At 36.7% G+C, this 25624-nt stretch overlaps 1 protein-coding gene and 1 pseudogene across 3 annotated transcripts in view; both read right to left on the bottom strand.

Annotated features, from left to right (window-relative positions):
- LOC105473552 (mitogen-activated protein kinase kinase 4) overlaps nt 1-25624 on the bottom strand; it is a 122290-nt gene that overhangs the window by 13588 nt on the left and 83078 nt on the right. For all 3 annotated transcript variants that reach the window (XM_011727358.2, XM_011727357.2, XM_011727359.2), the window contains 4 exons: nt 21553-21672; nt 19026-19077; nt 16075-16202; nt 3330-3407 (listed from right to left, as the gene is read on the bottom strand). In XM_011727358.2, coding sequence (XP_011725660.1) covers nt 3330-3407; nt 16075-16202; nt 19026-19077; nt 21553-21672 — 378 coding nt within the window. The remainder of the gene's footprint in view (nt 1-3329; nt 3408-16074; nt 16203-19025; nt 19078-21552; nt 21673-25624) is intronic.
- LOC105473551 (dynein light chain Tctex-type 1 pseudogene) lies at nt 13158-14227 on the bottom strand (annotated as a pseudogene).

The following is a 25624-nucleotide window of genomic DNA, read 5'->3' as shown; positions in this document are numbered from 1 at the left end:
ACAAAAGCCCAATCTGAGCTTGGAGGAAACAATGTGCAAATCCTGCTCTACAGCTGTTCTGTAACTACTGCAATTTCAACCATAACCAAATTTTACAAGTAGTGAAGAAATCAAGTCAGGGTCAAACCCTGCCCCCTGAAGCCCCAGTAAAGGGCTCTGGACAGTACTTCTAAGCCACACCAGAAGAGATCTGAAGAGTCTTACGGATGTCCCAATCCCATCAAGGGTCAAAAATATTCTCTAATAACCAGTGAATCATATTCTCATCTATCTCCCTTTCTGCTCTGAAAAATAATGAAAACCTACAAATTAGGCTGGGCGCGGTGGCTCATGCCTGTAATCCCAGCACTTTGGGAGGCCAAGGCGGGTGGATCACGAGGTCAGGAGATCGAGATCATCCTGGCTAACACAGTGAAACCCCATCTCTACTAAAAAATACAAAAAAAAAAAAATTAGCCGGGCGTGGTGGCGGGCGCCTGTAGTCCCAGCTACTCTGGACACTGAGACAGGAAAATGGCATGAACCTGGGAGGCGGAGCCTGCAGTGAGCCGAGATCATGCCACTGCACTCCAGTCTGGGTGACAGAGCGAGACTCTGCCTCAAAAACAAAACAAAACAAAACAAAAACACTACAAATTTTGTTTTTTTTCCAAGAAACGTATCTAAATCTGCACCATCGCATAATGAATCCCATTTTACATGCACTGACAGGGGACTGACACATGAGGATGAGGCTCCAAACATATTACAGAGGAAGATGGCATACAGGAAGAGAGAGAACTCTCAGAACACTGATTCCGTTTCCTTCCTAAAAGATGCCTCTGTCAGCTCGCTGTTGTTCCTAATCACACACATGTGTGCACAAAAGTAAGCAGGCATTCATGCATACACACACAGAAAAATGTGTTCCTTCAGCTGAGGCTTCTTTTTGTTAAAAGTATAAATGCTTTTCAAGATGTAAACCTTCCTGGTTATTCACAGAATTAGGAATAACTTCATTAGATTCCTTCCTGTGTTTTAATAATAGAAAGAAAAATTGGCTGCATATCATAAAATAAAGGACTTAGGATCTTAGAAATTAATTTCATACATTTCATAATTTTTATAAGATTATCCTTATGAAAAATAAATTATGAACCAACTGTAAGTACAGAATACCTTTCAAACAACAAGGTTTAGCTAAAAGTACTTAAACTTGCTAAAAAATTTTGTTAAAACCTTTCACAAAACAAAATTTTCTTTCTGTAAGAAAGTACATACTTGCTTTTAAAACGTAATTGTTTAGTCATAGATAAGTATTTCTGAATTGTAAATATCCTGTATATGCAAATAGTTGCCTCAGCTGGAAGCTCTAGGCCTTGCTGCAGTCTTTGGGACCAGCTGCCAAACCTAAAAGATGCCCAAGATCCATGTTCTCTCCTGTCTAAAGAAGAATCTCTTCTTTAGCTGGTTGGCTTCACAATGAGAAAAGATTCCAGAAGGTATTTCCTATATTTGGTCACAAAGTAAAGTAAACAAAGTCCTCTGCAGAAGTGAGCTGTCAGCCTTCAACTCTCTATACAAAGAATTCTCTAGGCCTGGCAATATGATTCATCAAGAATAACTAACAAGGGTAAGTGTTTCTGATGACAGAGAAGATCCTAGAAACATCTAACACCAATGAACACGTGAAGATTATTTAATAAGCTACAAAAAAAGCTCATTGCTCTGAACCTGTGTATTTCTGGGCTACAGAGTCTTAGGTAGTAAAAACTGAAAATTGGAGAAAATGAAAGAATAGGATTGGCCTGCCTACCTAGAGGACAGCCTCATCTAGGGATACAAAATTCACCTTCAATGTAGAAGCAGCTAAAGAAGTTACCCCAAATCAGAAAAACCCAGCAAGTCCTCGTAGAACAGCAAGCACAAGAAAACAAACCTAAGACTTCAAAACAAAATTTGGTAAAAAGGAAATGAGCAAAGATACTGCTAGAGACTGAATGTGTGTGTGTCCCCACCCCCCAACGAATTCATATGTTGAAGCCTAATCCCTAATGCGATGGTATTTGGTGGTGGATCTTTGGGAAGTGATGGGGTCACGAGGGTGGAATCCTCATGAATCTAATCAGTGCCCTTGTTAGAAAGACCCCAGACAGCTCTCTTGCCCCTTCTACCATGTGAGACCACAACAAGAAGATGGCTTTTTATGAATCAGGAAGCAAGCCCTCACTAGCCACCAAATCTGTCAGTGCCTTGATCTTGGACTTCCCAGCCTCTGAAACTGTGAGAAATTTCTGTTCTTGATAAGATTATAGCCCAAAGGTCAGCATTTGGTTAGAGCAGCCTGAACTGATACAGATATTTTAAATGAAACCAAAATTTCAATAGAGTCCATAGGTAAGAAGGAAGAGTTTATATAATTGCGTTTGCTTGTTGCAAATTAAGTAGTTTTCTTATTAGTCTTTCTCAGTGTTGTTCTAAGGTAGAACTTTCATTTAGAATTATCACCTAGGTAGTTCTTGTCTGGTATGGTTTGGCTCTGTGTCCCCACCCAAATTTCATGTCGAATTGTAATCCCTATGTGTTGAAGGAGCGGCCTGGTGGGAGGTGACTGGGTCAAGAGGGTGGTTTCTAATGCACAATCCCCCTAGTGCTGTCTCATGATAGAGTTCTCATGAGACCTGGTTGTTTAAAAGCGTCTGGCACCTTTCCCTTCGCTTTCTCTCTCCCCTGCTCCTGTATGACCTGCGTAGCTGTGAGGCAATTAAATCTCTCTTCTTCATAAATTACCCAGTCTCATGTAATTCTTTACAGTAGTGTGAGAATGGACTAATATACTGTCCCTCAAAAACTGAATTACTTTCAGCTCATTCACTTGTAATTTTTCTATTCAGTGAATAGAAAATTCCAAGTAAAACTATTTTCTACATACAAAAATACGTATAATATACGCACTATATACAGTACTACTGGACATACTACACCTTGCCTGAAAAGGGAGAAGCCGATGTGCCTTCATCAAAGAATTGACTGCAGGTAAGCTGGCTTCTCCTTTTCCAATTCTTAGTGCAGTTGCAGATAATAGTTGACTCCTATTATCTGTGGCCAAGAGATCCAGCTAAAACATTAAAGGGCTCTAGATACTTCACATAACTTCAAGGGAAATAATCAAGTCTGATTTGATTTTTAAGGTAAATAAATACATACTTTTTTTTTTTCCAGCAACTTAAAATCATAGTATCTGTGATTATAGTTCTTAATGAGGGGGGGAAGTCTCATTAAGTTTTCTTTCACTTCTAAATTTCTTATTGTTACACTACTGTGGCAAGGTTGAATCAGCATAAACATACCAATGTGATCCCCAAACTCCAGACATCAGAGCGGACATCATATCCTTGTCGTGATGCGCTTGGGTCTATTCTTTCAGGCTGGAACATAAAGACAAGCGTAAGTTATTAATTGCCTTACTCTCAAGGAATAAGCAAATGGAAGCAACAGCTGGATAGATAGCCAAAATGCCAGTATATTCCTAGAGAAATCCATGTCTAGGGTCAGACTGGAAGTAATAGGAAGTCATCATTATCATAAAAACAACAACAAAAAACTTAACGGCTACTTCCATAAAGAGAACACCAAGCAATTCATTTAACTATTCCCCCCAAAGACTCAAAGGCATTTACAAAGCTGAAGCTGAGGGAAGAGGGAGAGAAAGGAAGAAAACTTGAAAACATAAACAATTACAAGGTCGCCAGGTGCGGTGGCTCGCACCTGTAATCCCAGCACTTTGGGAGGCCAAGGCAGGCGGATCATGAGGTCAGGAGATCGAGACCATCCTGGCTAACATGGTGAAACCCCGTCTCTACCAAAAATACAAAAAACTAGCCGGGGGTGGTGGCGGGCGCCTGTAGTCCCAGCTACTAGGGAGGCTGAGGAAGGAGAATGGCGTGAACCCGGGAGGTGGAGCTTGCAGTGAGCTGATATCACGCCACTGCACTCCAGCCTAGACGACAGAGTGAGACTCCGTCTCAAAAAAAAAAATTAAAAAATAAAAAAAATGTAAAAAAAAAAAGAATTACAAGGTCACATTTGTGGCAATGAGTGACAAACAAACAAAAAAGACTGTCTTTGATTTTTAAAAGACTTTGTTCAGCAATGAGATCACTTGGACACAGGAAGGGGAACATCGCACATGGGGGCCTATTGTGGGGAGCGGGGAGGGCGGAGGGACAGCATTAGGAGATATACCTAATGTAAATGACAAGTTAATGGGTTCAGCACACCAACATGGCACATGTATACATATGTAACAAACCTGCACGTTGTGCACATGTACCCTGGAACTTAAAGTATTAAAAAAAAAAAAAAAGACTTTGTTCAGTGGATGAGGCCATACCACAATATATTTGAGACACAAAAGCAAAACAAGAGCTAAATTTATCACAATTATTCCACCCATACTTCACAATAAAGCTAAATTTATCACTACACATATGTGTAAAGATATTTGTCTGTTAGTCATTTGTAGCCAAATTAAAGCACTACCAAGACAGTAATATATTATCCTATCATATGTCCAGTAGAAATCATTTTTAGTAATTTCTGTGAAAGGAACGGCTTTACATTTCCTTGAAATTAGGGACCATCTAAATGATGTGTCAGGGACAGGGAGAGAGAGAGAAGGTCTCGGTGGCACAGAGTTGACAATGGATCCTTCGCCAAGTCTGAGAGTAACTGCTATTGAAAGAAATGTCCACAGAAGCATAACAGTTGACTGTATTACATTCTCTGCCTGTGAGCACCAACTACTTTAAAGACTTCTGTATATTGCTTTGAGCATGAGTACTGTGCTGCATACAATTGACTGTAAGCTATTTACTTTTTTTGTTGTACATATATGTATTTGTCTGATAAGGTACACATTAAAATCCCAGATATTCAACCAAGAGAAAAAAATACTACATCCAACAACATCAAAATTAACATTTTCCCCAAACTAGTATGGAACATTCCTTAATCCTGACCACATTCTGGAGCATAAAACATACCTTGTTTTAAAAGATGGAAAGCATGCAAGGCATGTTCTCAGATCACAAAAAAAATAAATTAGAAATCAGTAGCAGGAAGATATCTGCGAAGTCCTCAAATATTTGGAGACTTAACAACACACCTCTAAATGACATATGAATCAAAAAAGTCTCAAGAAATAGTTAAAAAATTGAAGTAAATGAAAATGAAACTACAACTTATCAAAATTTGTGGGATATAGCAGAAGTAGTGCTCAGAAGAAAATTTATAATGTAAAATGAATACATTAGAAGAGAAGACATCTCAAATCAAAGCTACTTTATAGCTTAAAGAATTAGAACAAAAGAACAAATGAAACCCAAAGCAAGCAGGAGGAAGAATGTAAGAAAAAGTAAAGTGAAGACAAGTAAAACAGGAATGAAAAACAATAGAGAAAAGTCAAGAAAACCAAAACAGTACTTTGGAAAGATCAATAAAATTGACACAACTTTGGCTAGACTGACCCACAGAAAAAGATTCCAGTTACTAAAATCAGAATGAAAGAGGGGACATTACTACTGTTCTTACAGAAATAGATGAAATAGAAGTATTTTGTGAAAATGAAAACCTACCAAAAAGAATATCAAAGTGTGAATAACCTTTAAACCATGTTACTTAATGAATGTTATTAAAAACCTGCCCAGAAAGAAAAGTCCACACCCAGATGGGCTCACTGGTGAACTCTTTTCAAATATGCGAGAAGTAACACTAGTCTTACACAAAATTTTTTTTCAAAAAAGTGAGAGACGGTATGCTTCCCAACTCATTTCATGAGGCCAGCATAACCATTTTTGAAAACCTGACGAAGTCATTACAAGATAATAGCCCTTGTACACAAAGACACAAAAGTAACAAAATAGGAGCAAATCTAATCCAGCAACATACAAAGAGGTAATGTATCATAACCAAGTAGAGTTTATCTCAAGAATACGATACTAGCTTAATACTTGAAAATCAATGCAACGCACCATTATTTATAGAATGGAGGAAAACAATGTGATCATCTCAATAAATGTAGAATCAGCATCTGACAAAATTTAAAACCCACTAATAACAACAGGAGTAACAACATACTAAGAGAAGAAAACATCTTCATTTCCATAAAGGGCATCTAAAATAAGCAAGAGTTAACATCATACTTACTGGTGAAACATAGAACACTTTCTTTTTAATTAATATTAGGCATAAGGCAAATATGTTAACTATCATTATTACTATTCAGCATTATATTGGAGGACCCAGCCAGTAGAGAAAGGCAAGGGGGAAAACAAGCATTACCTTTATTCACAGACACGGAAAATTCCTACTGAAACTAATAGTAAAACTAAACTAGCAAGGTCACAGGATCCAATGTTAACACACGCAAAGCAGCTGTATTTCTATATAATAATAGCAACATATTGGAAAATATTTTTAATTCCATTCCCAATAACAGTATTCTAAGGCAAAAAGAAATCGGACACAGGTCTCAATCAATTTAAAAGTTTATTTTGCCAAGGACAATGGACATGCCTGAGAGGGAAGTTTGTGCCTTTCTCCAAATATGATTTTGAGGGCTTCAATATTTAAAGGGGAAAAGCAGGCAGCAGGGGGAAGAGGGAGGGTGTAGTCACATTACTGAATCCGTATGTTGCAAGAGAAAAGGAGCAAGGACGGGAATAGTCGATTATGTATTTCTCTCATCCTTAGTAAGTCAGCACTTAAATAAGATAAGGTGAACAGAGTAACTACCTGTGGAGATATTTAACACTTTATCTGTAGCTATCTGCTTAAGAACAAAAAGAAAGGCAGTTTTTTTTTTTTACATCACTCAGCTTTCAGCTGAATTTTTTGTTTTGGCATAGTAAATCGGGGTCCCAAGTTTTTATTTTCCTTTCACAGTATCACAAACCATGAATTCCTTAGAAATAAATGTAAAAGGTCTTCAAAAGCTGCACACTGAAAACTACGAAACATTGCTGAGAGATGGCAAGAAGACCTAAACGAATAGAGGAACATACCAGTTTCTATTCTGCAACTGTTTTAACTGCTTTAAAAAAAGGCATGTCTGTAAACATTACAAATAGTAACCATTATGTGCTTTGCAATGTTATGCAATAAAAAGCACTCCTCTTACATGAAGAATGCATGTCTAAAAATAGTTGTAGTCTGAATCTAATCATGAGGGAACAATCAGATATTATAAGAATGTGAGACTTTCTGAAAACACTTCCAAAACCACCAATGTCACAGAAAACAAAAAGAATGATCAAGCTCAGTATATATTAAAATAAAGAATGTAACAACTAAAATCAATGTGGAATCTTAACGTGACCCTGGATTGACAGCTAAAAAATAGTTTTTTGACATATGGGAAATCTGAGCATGAACTATGTATTAGATAATATGGAATGAGTATTCCTCATCCAAAATCCTCATCCAAAATGCCTGGAACCTGAGTGTTTCGATTTCGGATTTTTTCAAATGCTGGAATATTTGCATGTACATAATATCTTGGGGATGGGATCCAAGTCTAAATGTGAAATTTATCTTTCATATACACCTATATATATAGCCCGGAGGTAATTTTATACTGTATTTTAAATAAATTTGTGCATGAAACAAAGTTTGTGTACACTGAACCACCGAAAAGCAAAAGTGTCACTATCTCAGCCACCCAGGTAGACAATCTGTGGTTGCTGGGCATCACCATCATTCCGGACTCGGAATTTACATGCTATTAATAGGAAATCATTATGTTACACTTGTTCATACATAAATACTCAACAGGAAAAAATACGATGTATCATTAATACAGTGAAAAACAATGAGTTCTGGGGAACTAAGCAGCACAGCAGCATCGCCAGAATACCCGCGTCAGCTGTTAAACAGCAGCAACAACAAACAGCCACAGGCTTTCGGCCTCCAACGACGATGCTGTGTTTTGATTAAAAGGCTACTGGACACTGTATTTTATTTTTTTTTTTAGGTGAGAAGAAACATCAGAGGCATCTGAGGGGCCAGAAGTAGGTCCTTTAGTAATGAGGAGGCATTCTGCTAGATGGCTTTGTAAATGTTTCCTCCCAAGTCATCTAACACATTAACAATGGTTTTTGTCTTAGAAGTCTCTCTTCAACTTTATAAACTGACACGATTTCCTGTTGTGTTATGAATGCATACTGCTCTAATCCTTTAATAAAGCCCATTACACATTTTCATCAAGAGCATTTTTTTGGGAGGGGTAGATGAGGGAGCTTGTTTCCATTTATTTTTATTTTTAGTTTTTAGTTTCTTTCCTTTTTATTTATCTATGTTTTTTGAGATAAAATCTTGCTCTGTTGCCCAGGCTGGAGTGTAGTGGCACAATCTCAGCTCACTGCAACTTCTGCCTCCCAGCTTTGAGCAATTCTCATGCCTCAGCCTCCTGAGTAGCTGGGATTACAGGCGTGTGCCACTGTGCCTGGCTAATTTTTGTGTTTTTAGTAGTGATGGGGTTTCACATGTTGGCCAGGCTGGTCTTGAATTCCTGGCTTCAAGTGATCCACCTACCTTGGCTTCCCAAAGTGCTGGGATTACAAGCATGCACCACCGCACCCGGCCTAATTTTTATTCTTTTTTAATTTTTATTTTAGGCCCAGGATTACACATGCAGGTTTGTTATACAGGTAAACTCATGCCACAGGGGTTTGTTGTACAGATTATTTGGTCACCCAGTTACTAAGCCTAGTACCCAACAGTTATTTTTTCTGATCCTCTCCCACCTCCCACACTCAAGTAGGCCCCACTGTCTGTTTTGCTGCTCTTTGTGTCCATGTGTTCTCATCATTTAGCTCCCACTTACGAGTGAGAACATGTGGTATTTGGTTCTATTCCTGCATTAGTTTGCTAAGTATCCTTAGATATTAATGGATCGCCTACAGCTCCATCCATGTTACCACAAAGGACATGCTCTCATTCTTTTTTATGGCTGCAGAGTATTCCACAGTATATATGTACCACATTTTCTTTATCCAGTCTTCCACTGATGGGCATTTAGGTTGATTCCATGTCTTTGCTATTGTGAATAGCACTGCAATGAACATATGTGTGTGTGTGTCTTTATGACAGAATGACTTCTATTCCTTTTGTTAAATACCCAATTTCAGTAATGGAACCGCTGGGTTGAATGACAATTCTGTTTTTAGCTTTTTGAGGAATCACCACACTGCTTTCCACAATGGTTTAATTAATTTACATTTCCACCAACAGTATATAAGTACTCGCTTTTCTCCATAACCTCACCAGCATCTGCTGTTTCGACTTTTTTTTAACAGCCATTCTGACTGGTGTGAGACATGTCTCATTGTGGTTTTGATTTGCATTTCTCTAATGATCAGTGACATTGTGTTTTTCATATGCTTGTTGGATGCATGCATGTCTTCTTTTGAAAAGTGTCTGTTCGTGTCCTTCACTCACTTTTTAATGAGGTTGTTTTCTTTCTTATAAATTTAAGTTCATTATAGATGCGGGATATTGGAACTTTGTGAGATGCATAGTTTGTATGTATTTCCTTCCACTCTGTAGGTTGTCCGTTTACTCTGTTGACAGTTTCTTTTGATATGCAGAATGTGTGCTCTTTCTATGGGCATTTCTTCCTCGGTGTTAACGTCATCTTCATCATCACTTGATTCAGAACCATTTCAGCTATTTCATCATTGGTCAATAAATGAAAAACTGAAGCTTCATTATTTGGTAATAAAAATATTACCTTGATATCCACTTCTTTCAGTTTACTGACAGACTCGAAAGATGTATTTTTTGCATATAAAAGGAGGTCAGATATCATTTTTTTCTCACTTTAATATATGGAATCCATCCCAAGTCACTACCTTGTTCTTCTTCTTCATCATCATCACCACCACCACCACCACCACTGAATAGTCACAGGCCAAAGGTTATGCCAAGCATGCACAACTGCGTCTTACGTCACTGATGGCCAAGTCCTGGCAACAGCATATGAGACATCCTTCATGCTAAATGCCTTCTGCAAACCTCCCACACCCACACCTCTGTTCACTGCTGCTAGCATGATGTTCAAGAAAGTGTTTTTATATTTACCCTTCACTGATATAAGGATATCCTGGTCACACGGCTGAATTAATGAAGTCACATTTGGGCGAAAGTACATGGCATAAACATTGTTTTTTATGAGAATTTCGGTTGCAGTATAAGGAGAACAGTTGTCAATGGATAACAAAATCTTTCAGTCTTCTTTCAGTCCAGCTTCCCTGCAATAAGCATAAGGCACCGGTACAAAACATTCATGAAACCAATCAGAAAAGGTATCCCGAGTGATCCAGGCCTTTTGATTAGCATAATAATGCACTGGTAAGACATTCACTTCTTGCAAACAGGAAGGATGCAAGCTTTTGCCTCCTACAGATTTATACCTATACGTGCCTACTGCATTAACACATCCCGTTACAGTTTTTCTGCCCTTGGCATCCTTAAATCCTGCAGGGGCTGTCTCAACAGCTGTAGTGTCTTTCTGGGGCAATCATGCCAAAACAGTGGTATTTCCTCAGCATTATACCTGTTCTGATGTTGAATTTTCATCATCACTATCCCAGGCGAACTCATCAATGAAGTTCTCCACTGCTTCATGATCGGCAGATGCTTTATCACCAGAAATCTTTAAAAAGTGAATGCTATGTTTTTTCTTAAATTTCTGTAACCAGCCTGTTGAATCTTCACGGTTCCCTTCAGTTTTCAGTTCATCATGGTAGATGCTCATTTCATGACGAGCATACTATCAAGTGGTATGTGTTCCCTGTGAGTCTGACAGATTCATTCTTTCAATTCATTATCAAGATCTTCATTTTCAGCTATAGGTGGTGTTTTTCTATTTGTCGGTAACTTTTGTTCATCACTTTCAGCACAGAACTTCAGTAGTTTCTCCTTCTGTTTCTTCAGGTCATATATGGTGGTCATACCAACACCGCACTTTACTGTAAGACATTTCGCACTTACACCATTGTCCAATTTCTCTAACAGCTTGACTTTCTGTGCTATAAAAATAAACACTTCCCCTTTAACAAACTGCTGTCTTTCTAGGGGTATCTGCAGGCCTCTTTGACATTTTCAACATTATCTTTAAGCTACTGAGCAAAAAATGAGCAAACAAACAAAAAATATACAATGAGTAATGCAGGTAGGTCTTGACCCCATGTGGGGTATAGTGTGGAATCTGTCATTAGCACATCTGACCTGCATACATGCCATTTTATTACCCTTTGTAGGCATGCTTATGTGGGGAAAATCTGGGCATGTGTGGAAAAGATATATTGCAGCTAAAGCAGGTACAAGGGTCTTTTATACTTTGGGAACACTGAATAAACAAGGTGTGGTGCACCTGCATTTTGAATGTGACCCATCGCATAAGGTCAGCTGAATTTTCAACTTGGGTCATACTGGTGCTGGTAACATTTCATATTGTGGAGCATTTTGGGTTTTGAATTTTTGGAATGGGGATACTCAAAGATGACATTCTTGTTTGTTTTTTTAGGTGTGGTAAAGATATTGTGGTTATGTAGAAGAATGGTCTTTTTCTTGGGAGATATGCACTGAAGTGTTTAGAATAAAATGCATGACATAACTTACTTTCAGGTGGTTTGGCACATCCATACCAACATACAGAAATTGTCTCGTGCTGCAAAACAACATTTTGGTCAACGACAGACCACATATACAAAGGTTGTCCCATAAGGTTATAATGGAGCTGAAAAATTCCTATCTCCTAATGACACTATAGCCCTCATAACATACAGCGACACATTACTCACGCTTGTGGTGATGCTGTTTTACACAAACCTATTGCACTGCTAGTCATTTAAAAGTATAGCACATACAATTATGCACAGTACAGTATACTTGATGTCCTTCTACTTATTAAAAAAAAAGTTAACTATCAAACAGCCTCTGGCAGGTCTTTCAAGGAGGTATTATGAAGGCGGCATTGGTAACAAAGGAGATGACAGCTCCCTGCATGTTACTGCCCCCGAGGACCTTCCAGTGGGGCAAGATGTGGATGTAGAAGACAGCGATATTAACGATCCTGCCCATCTATAGGCCTAGAATGATGTCTTAGTTTTTAACAAAAAAGTTTAAAAAGAAAAAATAAGTGAACAGAATAGCCTTATGGAATAAAGATATAAAGAAAGAAAATATTTTTTTTTTTTTTTTTTTTTTTTTTTGGAGACAGAGTCTCGCTCTGTCGCCCAGGCTGGAGTGCAGTGGCCGGATCTCCGCTTACTGCAAGCTCCGCCTCCCGGGTTTACGCCATTCTCCCGCCTCAGCCTCCCGAGTAGCTAGGACTACAGGCGCCCGCCACCTCGCCCGGCTAGTTTTTTGTACTTCTTTTTAGTAGAGACGGGGTTTCACCGTGTTAGCCAGGATGGTCTCGATCTCCTGACCTCGTGATCCGCCCGTCTCGGCCTCCCAAAGTGCTGGGATTACAGGCGTGAGCCACCGCGCCCGGCCTGAAAGAAAATATTTTTGTATGGCTGTAAGTGTGTGTTTTAAGCTAAGTGTTAATACAAAAAAAGTTTTAAAAATGTTAATTGAAAAGTATATAAAGTAAAAAAGTTACAGTACACTCAGGTTAACTTATTACTGAAGAAAAAATGTTTTATAAATGTGTAGCCTAAGTGTACAGTGTTTATAAAGTCTACAGTAGTGTCCTAGGCCTGCAAATTCACTTACCACTCACTGACTGACTCATCCAGAGCAACTTCTAGTCCTGTAAGCTCCATTCATGAAAAGTGCCTTCTCTCAGTGAACCATTATTTATTCTTCATATCATATTTTTTTAGATTTGAATAATTTATTCTAACAAAAGTATAAAGTATGGAAAATCAGTGTATTTGAATCATTTCAGAGAGGATAGCAAGTTTCACACTAGAAGATTTCAGATTTTAGCACCTTTGAAAAGAAATATTCAGAGTGACAAGTGGCAACGCAGGCTGCAGGTGACCTACAGGGATGCTCATCTGAGTTTAGTGCACAGTTCATGTAACAGTGCAGTCATTTGTTTTTTTCTCTACATTTTGAGAGTGCCACAAAACAGAATTAAAAAGAATGGAAAAGAGTTCACTGAATTCATAGCTGGTGTTAGAAGATGAACTACCGGAGGAAGGTCACAGGCTGGACTAGGAGGTCCAATACCCAGTTCAAAGGCACTGACGATGCAGTACATGGTTTTATTCTCCCATCGCATGGTGCAGCTCCTGTCAGCAGAGCTGTCCCAGAAGCAGGAACTTGCCGTGTGTAATCCAGCTGCGTTCTTTTGCATAATTACACAGGTCACAACATATTCCAGTGGTTTTCCCAGCTTGGTGAGTTGGCTTGAAGTTTGTTCTACTACATTTGTGGTCCACTGATTCACTTTGCTGTGTTGATAAGCGTTACCACCAATTGCGCTTTCTATAGCCTCTTTTACAATCTGCTCAACTCATCAACGACAAAAGCAGTCTCCTCGGCAGCCTGGTAGTCTTCCATCTTTCCTCTGGAGTGTTGCCTCTACCTCCTTTTTGCCATATTTTGACCTATCTTTTCTATATTTAGATACACAAATAGTTACTGTTGTGCTATAACTACCTTCAGTATTTAGTAGAGTAACATGCTGTATAGGCTTGCAGACTAGAAGCAATAGGCTATACCATATAGCCTATGTGTGTAGTAGGCTATACCATCTAGGTTTGTGTATGTACACTCTATGATTTTGCACAACAAAATCGCCTAATGACACACTTCTCAGAACATATTCCCATGGTTAAGCAACATAAGACTGTGTACCTATATGAGGGCATGGAGTTGGGAAAATGTTTACAGGAAATCCATTTATGGGAAAATTTATGTGTAAACTCTACATTTTATTTATTTTTTTATGTTGCACAATCCAATGAGTAATCCTAAGTCCTGTAGACTAAAGACAATTATAAATCTCAAATAAAATGATATACCTCCAACATGTTTTGTCAATATTTGAAGAAAAGTTAAACCACTTGAAGGCTTTTAAAATTAACATTAAGTTCTTGTCTATCTAAATAGGCTTTAAAAGATGAGAATGGACAGAAGAATTTCGTTTGGTCCAGTAAAGATTAGAGGCGAAGAGTTTATCAGCCTTTGTGTTCCACAGATGAAGGTCAGCAGGAAAACAGAAGTCTTACATCTCCTGGGCCTGCAAAGCATATCTCTGCACAAGAATGAAGAAAGTCTGTTTTAAAGAAAGTCTGTGTCTTTCTTTAAAAGCTGAATTCAAAGTATTCTACTTTATCTGGGCTTCAATTGCATTTTCAAAGCCTGCTTCCATCAAATATAATTCTTAGTGTCACACAACAAAAACATTTAGTCACTGTTAGTATTGAGACAAGCCCTAAAACTGTAGATAACAATTTCAGTTCATTCTCAGGGTATCCTTAATAAATATGTAAATCACATTTCCCAATGCTCCATGTCTAATTATTTTTATTTCCTGCCTTTGAAACTATTATGCCATTTGTCCCTAGTTATCACGATAACAAATGATCTTCCAAACTGAGTCAAGAAATCTGCCCAGCCAGTCAACATCCACAAAACCGAAAGTTTAAAAGAAGGTCTTACCACACAGGTTAGGTGTCTACACACACACACACACACACACACACACACACACACACACACACGCTCCTTTTACATGTTCATCTGAAGAAAAAGTGATATGGGAAGACATAACAAAACCAAGAGGACTGAAAAATGCAGTAAGTTGAAATTTGTAGTAGCACTAAGCCTATCTATTCACAAACAATATATCACAAACAATATAGAACACCTATGATATCTAGCCTGTGACTCTTACTTTTTTATTATTTATAGCACTAGGTTTGAAAACATATATATCAAGGAGGAAACAAAGAAAAAGAAAAATTTTATTCAATTCTAAGCTTATCTTTAGTTGAAAAGAGTCTACAAAGATGGAAAGAAATGCTGCTGGCAGGAAGGCCTCAAGAAACAACCATAAAACCTTATGTGTCGCATTTTTTGTTGTTGTTGTTGTTGTTGTTGTTGAGATGGAGTCTCGTTCTGTCACCCAGGCTGGAGTGCAGAGGCGCAATATCGGTTCACTGCAAGCTCTGCCCTGCGGGTTTACGCCATTCTCCTGCCTCAGCCTCCCGAGTAGCTGGGACTACAGGCGCCCATCACCATGCCTGGCTAATTTTGTTTTGTATGTTTAGTAGAGACAGGGTTTCACCATGTTAGCCAGGATGGTCTCGATCTCCTGACCTTGTGATCCTCCTGCCTGGGCCTCCCAAAGTGCTGGGATGACAGGTGTGAGCCACCGCGCCTGGCTTGTGTCACATTTGTCCCCAAAGAACCATGGCAACATTAAAGAAAGACATCAACACCTCGGGAAATGTCTGAAACACAGACACTAAATTCTTATTCAAATATAGATCAAAATAAAGGCTGTAGGAACACTGTATGCAAATATACTGGGGTAAGATGAGTGTGATATCTATGGATGGATAGTGTACATCTGTCTCTTTGCAGAAAAAGAGGCTCCAGGTTGCAAAATAGTGAAGGCCTCGACTTCTGCATTTGTTGGTGTGCTTCATCTACCCCTAAAACAGGGACTGACAATATTCAAAACATACAGCTTCAGACTCTGTAATACATAGTGAATTCTGCTATGAACCCAAGGCTTCCCATTTGTCTCACTAAGGGATAGTAGGAACTTTCTGAGAAGTTACCATCTGCTTAATGAGTTGAATTGAATATAATAAACAAACAATAATCAGAAGACCACAACTGCTAAATACCAAATAAGAGAAATAAAGCAAGACAGTGAAAACAGGAGCTGACTGGGATAATTTAGCAAAGTTTCATGGAGATGCTAGGACCTGAGCATGGGCCTAAGGGTAAGGGAAATATTCTAGCAGTTTCATGGTAAAATCGCATGACTAATGGTCAGCACAAAAGAACATAGGTTCTCTGTGCAATGACTATCAAACAAGAAGGCCTGGACTTAACACTTACTGCCATGTATGGCCTACAGCCAGCATCTCTTGTCTTGGCAATAGAGTCCACAAGCTGTCCACTGATGCCGAAGTCACAGAGTTTAATATTTCCACTTCTGTCCAGAAGAATATTGGAAGGTTTGATATCTGCAAGACATAGATATCATTCAGTATACAATTAGCTTCTTCCTAGGTTACATAAGGCCTCACTTTAAGCAAAAATATTGAAAAACCTTAGACAACGTAAGTGGTCAAGTCCTTAAATTCAGATATATAAGAAGTAAAGCATCTTCATTTATCACATACAATAATTACTTATGTTTTAAACAAGTAGCTTTAATAACTATAATTGTGTAAATGTAACAGCAAAAGTCATTTCACAAACATCTTATTAATCTATAAGATATAGACAGGGATTGATTTTTCTCTTAACATCTTCATATTTGTAAAACACAGAAAAAACAATGGTTTTCTTCTATTGAAAATGAGAAAGGAAAACAATTTTCTGAATGCCAGTGCTTAAAAACTGAATATCAAAAAAAATTTCACAAGAAATTTAGGCATTAGATTGTTTTCAAAAGGCTTAAAAATTCATTTATTTAGTTCAGATTCATTGCATAACAGTCAAAATATAAGGAATGTCAAATCCCTTTCTCACTGACAATCAAGTCACTACCAGTATGTGCCAACTAATTCTCTATCCATAGCTCAGTCCTTCATCCACGTCCTTGTCACTACCCTGGCTCAATGAATAAAAAATAAGGTTTTAAAAGATAGGATGCAGAAAACATCTAAATGTGACTCAGAAGGTGATCCACAAAAAAATTCAGTAAAGATCTCTTACCATGATTGAAACAGCTGTGGGCCTATCAAAAATCCATTCCTAACCATCCATACTTTCTTTTCCTTTTTTTTGAGACAGTCTCACTCTTTTTTACCCAGGCTGGAGTGCAGTGGCGCAATCCCCACTCACTGCAACCTCCGCCTCCCAAGTTCTATCAATTCTCCTATTTCAGCCTCCTGAGTAGCTGGGATTACAGGTATGCGCCACCAGATCCGGCTAATTTTTGTATTTTTAGTAGAGATGAGGCTTCACCATGTTGGCTAGGCTGGTCTCAAACTTCTGACCTCAAGTCATCCAGTTGCCTTGGTCTCCAAAGTGCTGGGATTACAGGTGTGAGCCACCACGCCCAGCCCCATCCATATCTTCTAACAGAACCTGTGTTTTATTGAGGTATCTCTTCTTATCAACAGCCACACCTCCAAATCCTGGCTGTTGGCTGGTATAAGTTTTATAAGGGTAGTCTCATGCTTCTTGATAGTAGCTGGTTTAAGGGCATGAGGCACTTCTAGTGAATGAGCCAAGAAAAGGTATTAGAGATGTGGGAAAAGTTTCCATATTCCCCACAAAGCTGCACAGCATGAGAGCACCTCTTCTTCAAGAGGCAGTCACATCTAGACATGACAGTGGGAACTGCTCTAGTTGTTACTACCCTGAGGACAGAGTTAACACATGAAGGAGGACAGAAGCAAAAAGAGCAAGCACGACCCCTAGTCATATTGTGCTTTCAGCCACCCCATCTTTGGATTTATTATGACAGATAATGAATTTCCTTGAAGTTTAACGAGAGTTATCAGAATTTTCTATTACTTGTAATCAAAAGCACTGACTCCAACAAAAAAGCTAACTGATCCTAACTGATAAAAGACAGCTATAAACTCATCACTTAATTTAGTAAGAGAAAAACAAAAGTTACTTCTGAAGATTTTTTATTTTATTCCACTACTTCCCAGGCAGTACCTTGGTGCTTTACTGCGGTCACTAAGTATCCCTAAGGTAACTAACAAATGTCTCAAAGGTGCTACTCTCACAATTATAAAACACAGCTAACGAAGAAGGGAAAAAAATCAAGACAAGAAGAACAACTACAAGAGAAACAAAGAATTTTGTCTAGGGACCTAACTCTACATAATTTTAGGCCAAAAGAAAAAATGATATTATTTCTAACAAGCATTAAGCCAAACAAAATTAAATAAAATATACTGATGTTCAAGGTTCACTAATTTCAGTGGTCTAGTGTCAACCACAAACAAAATAACTTAAAAAAATGGCCCAATTACTAATTTCTTTAACCACCAGAAATTGTCTCCCAGAATTAGAAATTTTTCACTTCTCTTGATTTTGACCTTTTACTTTTCTTCCTGTTTACTGTCAGGCTAAATCACCCACTGCCACGTACTGTCTTAGGTTTTTCCATTACAAATTTGCTGAGGGGTACTGACCCAGTGTGTTTCCTCAAAGCCAGCACCTCACTACCCTGAGTCTAGCACGGTAATAAGAAAAGCAAGCATTTCATCTATTTGCTGGATTAAATTCGGGATTCCCACAGGGTTACTACTTTTCTAGGTTTGGCCTTCAACTACATCAAATGTTTCATTTGAATATGCATCTAATAAGGGCAAGATCACTGTTTACACAAATACAACATGCTTTAGAGAAATTTCAACTTATAATACCAATTAAAAGATTTGTCTCAATTTAGAAACATCCTCTAATGTGAAGAAGAAACAACAGACAGGGATAGCGTGCCTTTAAAATGCTTGACAGTACTATCCCTCAGATTCTTCTCTGAATGTCCACAGGACCACTTCGATGCCCTATTTGTATGCAGAAAAACATTAATTATCTATCAGGCAAATGCATAATTATTCTTCAACTAATAGTAATAACAATGTGCAGCAAAATCTATTTTAGTTTCTAAGTCCAACATACTAAGACAGACTGAAATTTATTGAATCCTAAAGAAAAAAATAGTAATAATATGAGCTTTAGAGTACATAAATCATTTTTTGCTAAAAATATGAATATTTTAGGAAAGTTTATACAGTGACACTGTAATTTTCAGTAACTGTTCATCAATTAAGAGAAAAAAGTTAATTTCTATTAAGCAAATACCAATCCATACCCACCTCTGTGAATAATTTTCAAGTTTTCTTTTAAGTGGTTTAGTGCTTTCACAGTCTAGGGAGAAAAGAAGAGATGAAATAAGCACCTTGTTTCTTTTTATTCAAACAGCATAATAGTTGAAAACAAGTAATATCCCATGTAGTCCTTTGCATACACTTTAAGCTTAATATTTCAATATTCTGTCATTTCTTGTTATCCAAAGATACTGAATAATTTCAGATCTAAAAGCTTAGTTGTCTTTATATGCTGTTCCCTGATGGCTAAAACAAACCAACCAACCAACCAACCAACCCACCCACCCACCCACCCAGTAACTTAGACTTATAATTTAATAATTCATTTAAAATTTTATCTTTTTTTGTATCTCCAACCTAAAATTTCCTTGTATTTTTTTTTCCTTTTTGTTTTGAGACTGGGTCTCGCTCCCACCACTGCCTCCCAAGTAGCTGGGACTACAGATGCATGCCTGGCTAACTTTTTAAATTTTTAGTAGAGACAGGGTTCTAGCTATGTTGCCCAGGCTGATCTCAAATTCCTGGGCTCAAGCAATCCTTCTGCCTCAGCCTCTCAAACTACTGGGATTACAGGCATGAACCATTGTGCCTGGCCTCTAACATGTTCAAAAATAAAAAAAGGACAACAACGATCACTGAGTTGGTTCCATTTCAACTAAGAGTAATAACTTGCAGCAAAATCGATTTCAATTTCTAAGTCCAATAGTACATAAAAAGTTTTCTAAATTCTCAGTTCCTCACAATTATCCACCCTCATTGGGTGCTAAGCCTTCAAGGTGATTTTTGAAGAGCTAGCGTAACTCTGTTCACCACTGTGGGAATTTATCCTGTTGCCTGGTCACTGATCATGATCAGAATATTACACATTTATTCAGGAAGGGAAGGAAGAGAGACACAACCTCAAACTAAAGGAGAACTAAACAACAGGCCAACCATTTGCTGTAAGATTAAGTCTTTGCTGATGTCAAGCTGCTAGGTACGAGAAATGTAGAACACATAAATTTGTTGTGAATAGCTATGCTTGTGTGTTTGCTAGTTTATTAATTAGCAAGAAAAGACTAAACACAAAATAATTTTACATGTGTGCTTAGTATATATAAAATGATCACCAAGTCTTGACTAACGCAAATATGGAATAAATCATTTTCTATGGTATATATTCTTTATATTGCAATATATAAAATAATTTTCTGTTTTCTAATTTCATGGTCATCCTGTCATAGAGTGGTTAAGAGCAGGGTTCTGGGATCAGGCTGCCTGGATTTAAATCATTTGCCACTTCTAACTGCATACACTTCAAAGCACATTAATTATTTCATCTGTCTATGCTTCAGATTATCATCCATAAAGATGGGGTAACACTATTTACCACAGAGAGTTGCTATGAAGATTAAATGTCACAAACAGTTTGATGCAAATAAGCATTTAATAACCATTAGCTATTGTCATTTTTCTATTATTATAATTATTACGAATAGTAACAAGTTTCAAGATAACACTGGTTTAATATATTGGAGAGAGATGGCTAAACTAATCATTGTAAAATTTCATATACCCAGCTAAATAATGAATAAGTTTCTAGTCTAAGTTAGCTTCATTTTATACAATTATTTTCATAAACTTTAAAAATAAAATGATTTTCATAAAATCTTTTTATGAAATTATTTGAAAGGGTATCTATATCTTGGTGAACTACATTGGAGGGGTAGTATGCAGGTAAGGAAGAGCTGGGAAATTACATGCAACCGAAGTATCTATTTTACAACTTCCTGTATGATTTAGTTTATATATCAACTAACCTAAAACATGCCATTAGCTCAGATTCTCAGGAGTTTCTAAGAATCTTATGAATTTTGCTCTATGAAAGTAAATTATCTTTTTCCTTTAGGAAAAAAATGTACATACATTTGCCGACTTAAAGATTCAGAGCAAGAAACAAAGTGATCAACCAATTTACTTTCAAAACTATAAACACATATGTAAAAAAGTACCTATTTTCTTTTTTGGTCCTCTGGTGAAAGTGAATTAACCAAATTTAGTAGTAACACTGGTCCCTGAAACTGCTAGTCAAAATTTTAGATAGTTTAGACTGAATAACCAAAATCTTAAATCATAGTAAACATACTTTGTCCAAGGGCTTCAATTATGGGGCTTCAAGGAGACGGCTGTGATTCTGATTAATTTCGGGATAACTGTGCTAATATAGCCTATTTAAAAATAGTTAAAGCAACAGGAAAAAATGAACAGAAAATTGCTTTTTCTAGTTTTATTTACAGAACAGTCTGTTATGATTCATTGAGATTCAAAGGGAAAGAACATTGGCAGTATTTATCGAGACCATTATGACTACTATTGTGCTAACTACCCCACAGAAGTAACTTTGTCTCTGGTTATTCACTATGAATTATTTTCAGGAAGGTACTGTGAGTGACATTCAAATATGTGTATTCAAAACTCCAGCAGCATCTCTATATAACTATATACACAATGAATAATTTAAAGACTAGGTACTTACTGCTAAAGTGATTTTGCCTAAAATTTCTTCTGGAATAACATCATCTAATACACTATATACATATTTGTAAAACTTATCAAACGAGGTAGACATGAGTTCCATACAGATCCAACAGTCACCCTATAAAATAACAAATATCTGTTATTCTTACATATCTTAAATATCACCTTGCCTTTACTTAAAATGTAAATATTAAGAAAGGAGCAATCTTATTCTTGTTTATTTCAAATCTCAAACTAGTAATAATATTTGTTTTCTTATTAAAGCCTTCAACAGATTTAAATACAAACAATGTAGTTAAAGCCAATTTTCCCCACTCTTTAATTGTATGGACAGGGACAGGCTTACACAGAAAACTTCTGTGCTTTTATAAAAATTTCAAATTTTGCCAAAATAGAAAAAAAAATAGGAAGTATGTATAAAACCATTCATTCTTACTAACAATGAAAATAGATGACAGTAATCTTAAGAGACTACATAAACTTCTTAAATTAGCCACAAAAGACAAAAATACATAAAGTAAATCCCATGCCTCAAGACCCTGTTCAAATGCCACCTTCTCAGCAAGGCCTACTTTAAGTAATGTAAAGCGCAAGTCATCCCACCAGGCACTCCCCCATCCTGCTCTGTTCTGTAAAGTCATCATCATGCTCTAATGTAAAGTGTAATTTACTTATTTATTATGTTTGTCATATATATTCCCCACTAGAATGTAACCTCTGCCAGAGCAAAGACTCAATAAATACTTGTTAAATGACTGGACGCCGGCTATAATTAAACTGAATCATTCAAACATTTCTTGCATTATAGATTGTTTTAAACCAATTTGACAGCAATTTGACAATAAAACAGAAATAACTGTGTTGATACCATTTTACAGAATCATCCTATGTCTGGGAATGTAACTGAAACAAATGCTCCATAAATTACACTAAGAAAAAACAAAACTAGAAATCGATGAACTATCTCACAAAAGGGAATACTACAACATTAAAGAGATTATCTAAAATCAATATTTCTGAAAATGAATACAGTTCATGAGAGAGATGCGTGAGTCATGAAAAAATAAAAAATAAAAGCAGATACCATGATTATAATAAAAGTACAGGACACACAGATGAACAAGAACTACAAAGTACCTTACAAAAATGAAAATACTATCAAAATGATTTTTAAAAATTACCTTAAACAGTTCTGTATGTTGTTGCTTATTTATAAATACAGCAAAGATTTTCTACCCACTAATCTCGTATCCTTCAAATATATAATGATTATATAATCAATTCTATCCTTGGATTATATAGGAGATTAATGCCTGTTAAAAGTAAAATAACTTGCCCAGAATAATACACTTACCCATGAATAGAATCCAGTGTCCCTAATGTTTTTCTTTTATCAATGTTTACAATGCACTCTTACAACAGGACCACTTTCTAGAACATTCACATAGCTAGCTATACATGGCTATACATAATATGTTTTTGTAAAGCATATTGGACATAGTAAACTTTTACTGATTATTTCTGCATTTAAGTCTTTCTTCTCTGTAAACCTCTTTTTCTTTAGAGAGACCTGTGAGAATGGCTATCGTGAAAGATCAAGTAACACCCTCCACCCAAAATAGACATAGCTTTATTTTAGAGACACTATCTAAGTAGGTTTACTAAAAATTTTTATTAGAGACATACAGCACATTTACTTCATCCACTTATAAAAACAGTAGAAAGAACGAACCTCAATAATACAGCAAAGTGAAAACAACAACAACAATAAAAAAAATGACATTAGGAGTCTGAAACGCCTGACATTATCCAAGCTCTCCTACTTTCTACTTTTATAAGCTTGGGTCTCCTCACGTCCTCATCTATGAAATGAGACTGCCCCACCATCCTCAGTGGACTGTGATAAAGGGCAAATGAGTTAACATATGCAAAGCACAAACTAAAGTGCCTGGCAGGTGGTAAAAACTATAGTTACCAAATGGAAGGGAGAAGGAAGGGAAATACGGGCAAACAAAAGAGAAAGATGGGCATGGGAGTGGGAGAATAAAGGTAAGAAGTAAACTCAGAACTGAAGGTGAGAAGTGGGGACAGAAAAGAGCAATGAGCTCGAGAGAGAGAGACCTCTTTGTAATTTCTAAGGAACATAACCTAATGTAACCTTCTTACCTCTCTGACAGTTCCTTTTGGTCATACAGAGAACAAGACAATGGTAATGAGCTGAATTTAAAAAATGAAATGCCCTGAGCTGTCTGAAAAAGTAGTGACAGCAGCATGAACTGTCATGCTCAAGCAGAAAACAGGATGACCACAGGTCTGAAATGCAGAAGTTAATAAATGTGGGTTTATTGGGGGAAAAAAGCTAGAGAATGATGAAAAACTCAACTACTAAGGTAACATAAGGGTTCCTAAAGATTCATTTATAACCAATAACATATACCAATAATAACTAATTAGAAAATAAATTTAAAAAGATATCATTCTCAATAAAAATATAAACTAAGTCACCAGGAAATATATCTAATAAAATAGGCAGAACCTTTATGAAAACAAATATAAAATGTTACTAAAGGACATAACAACAACCTGAACAAATGGAGTGGCAGACCATGATTACAAATGTGAAGACTCAAGATGAGAAGCATGTCAAATTCTCCCAAATTAATCTAAGAATTCAGTTAAATTCTAATCAAAATTTTCAAGGACCTGAACAAACTGACCCTAAAGCTTACATTAAAGGAGAGCCAAGAATAACTAAGATGATTTTAAAGAAGAGATACTGACCTACTACACAAAGACTTTTTATGAAGCAGTCAGAAATAAAAGGTAAATATACCAAAGAAACAGATGCAAAAGTTCATGCACATACAGAAATATGATATATGACAAAAGTTACAGCAAATCATAGTAAAAGAATGTATTATTCAATGAATGCCGCTGGGACAACTTACCTTCCATATAGAAAAAAATTAAATTCTGACATCAAATCATTCACAAATATATATACAAAAACTCCCAAATGGATTTTGCAAAAAAGCAAAAGTTTTTTTTTTCTAAGAGTTCTCCATGACTTTTATGTCGGAAAAAAATTTTTCCCAAGAACACACATAAAAACAACAAATCACAAAGGATAAGACCTGTTAAATTTAACCCCATTATAATGAATACTTCTGTATAAACAAGGAGAACACACCAAAAGTTTAAAAATGAGAGACAAAAGCATCTATTTGGATGTAAAGAAACAAAAGATCAGTATCCTGAATAATAAACAGTTATGCTAAATTAATTAGGGAAAGATAAAACTTAGTAGAATTATATCAAAGGCAATTAAAAAAAAAAAAGCCTAAATATATGTAAAAAATTCTGAACCTCACCAATCAAGGAAATGCAATTTTAAAAGTGAGATACCACTTCAAACTGCCAAAAATTAAACGTTTATTATCAAATGTTAGTACAGACCAGGTAAAAGATCTGTGACAGTAAATGCTGATGGCATACTCAATAAACATTCCCCCTTTCCTCTGCACAATATACCTAGCTAAAATCTACATTTCCTGGTCTTTAAATGTAAAGAAAGGCAGCCACAGAGGTATCAACACAAAATCATTGGTTCATGACTCCAGGAAAATCCTTTTCGTTCTTCCCTTTTTTTTCCCCCTTCGTGTGGACATGATAGCTGAACTCTAGGAGCCAACGTGGACCAAGAGGTAACCATAACAACTGAAACCATAAGCTACTAACAGTCAGGAATGACTGATACCAAATACAATTCTCAATACAGAAACTTTGGTGGAAATGTAAGTCAGTACTCCAGCTGGAGATATGGGTATCATTAAATTTAGCAATTGTATTTCCAGGGACATACGCTGAATAATCTGTAACCTAAGTTGTCAAGGAGACATGCAAAACAATTCTTCATTTTTGTGCTGTTTATAATTGTAAAAAATTAGAAGCAATCTATGTTAGGATTATTTCTAAAAATAAAACAAAATAGGGTGTATTTAATCATTAGAATACTACATAGTTAAAATAAATTAAATCTATATATTATGAATCTATATTTACATAAATCT

This window comes from Macaca nemestrina, chromosome 17, assembly GCF_043159975.1.
Source record: "Macaca nemestrina isolate mMacNem1 chromosome 17, mMacNem.hap1, whole genome shotgun sequence".
In the NCBI taxonomy this organism is placed as follows: Eukaryota; Metazoa; Chordata; class Mammalia; order Primates; family Cercopithecidae; genus Macaca; species Macaca nemestrina.
The sequence above is the reverse complement of the archived record's forward strand: the minus strand, read 5'-3'. Positions and strand labels throughout refer to the sequence as shown.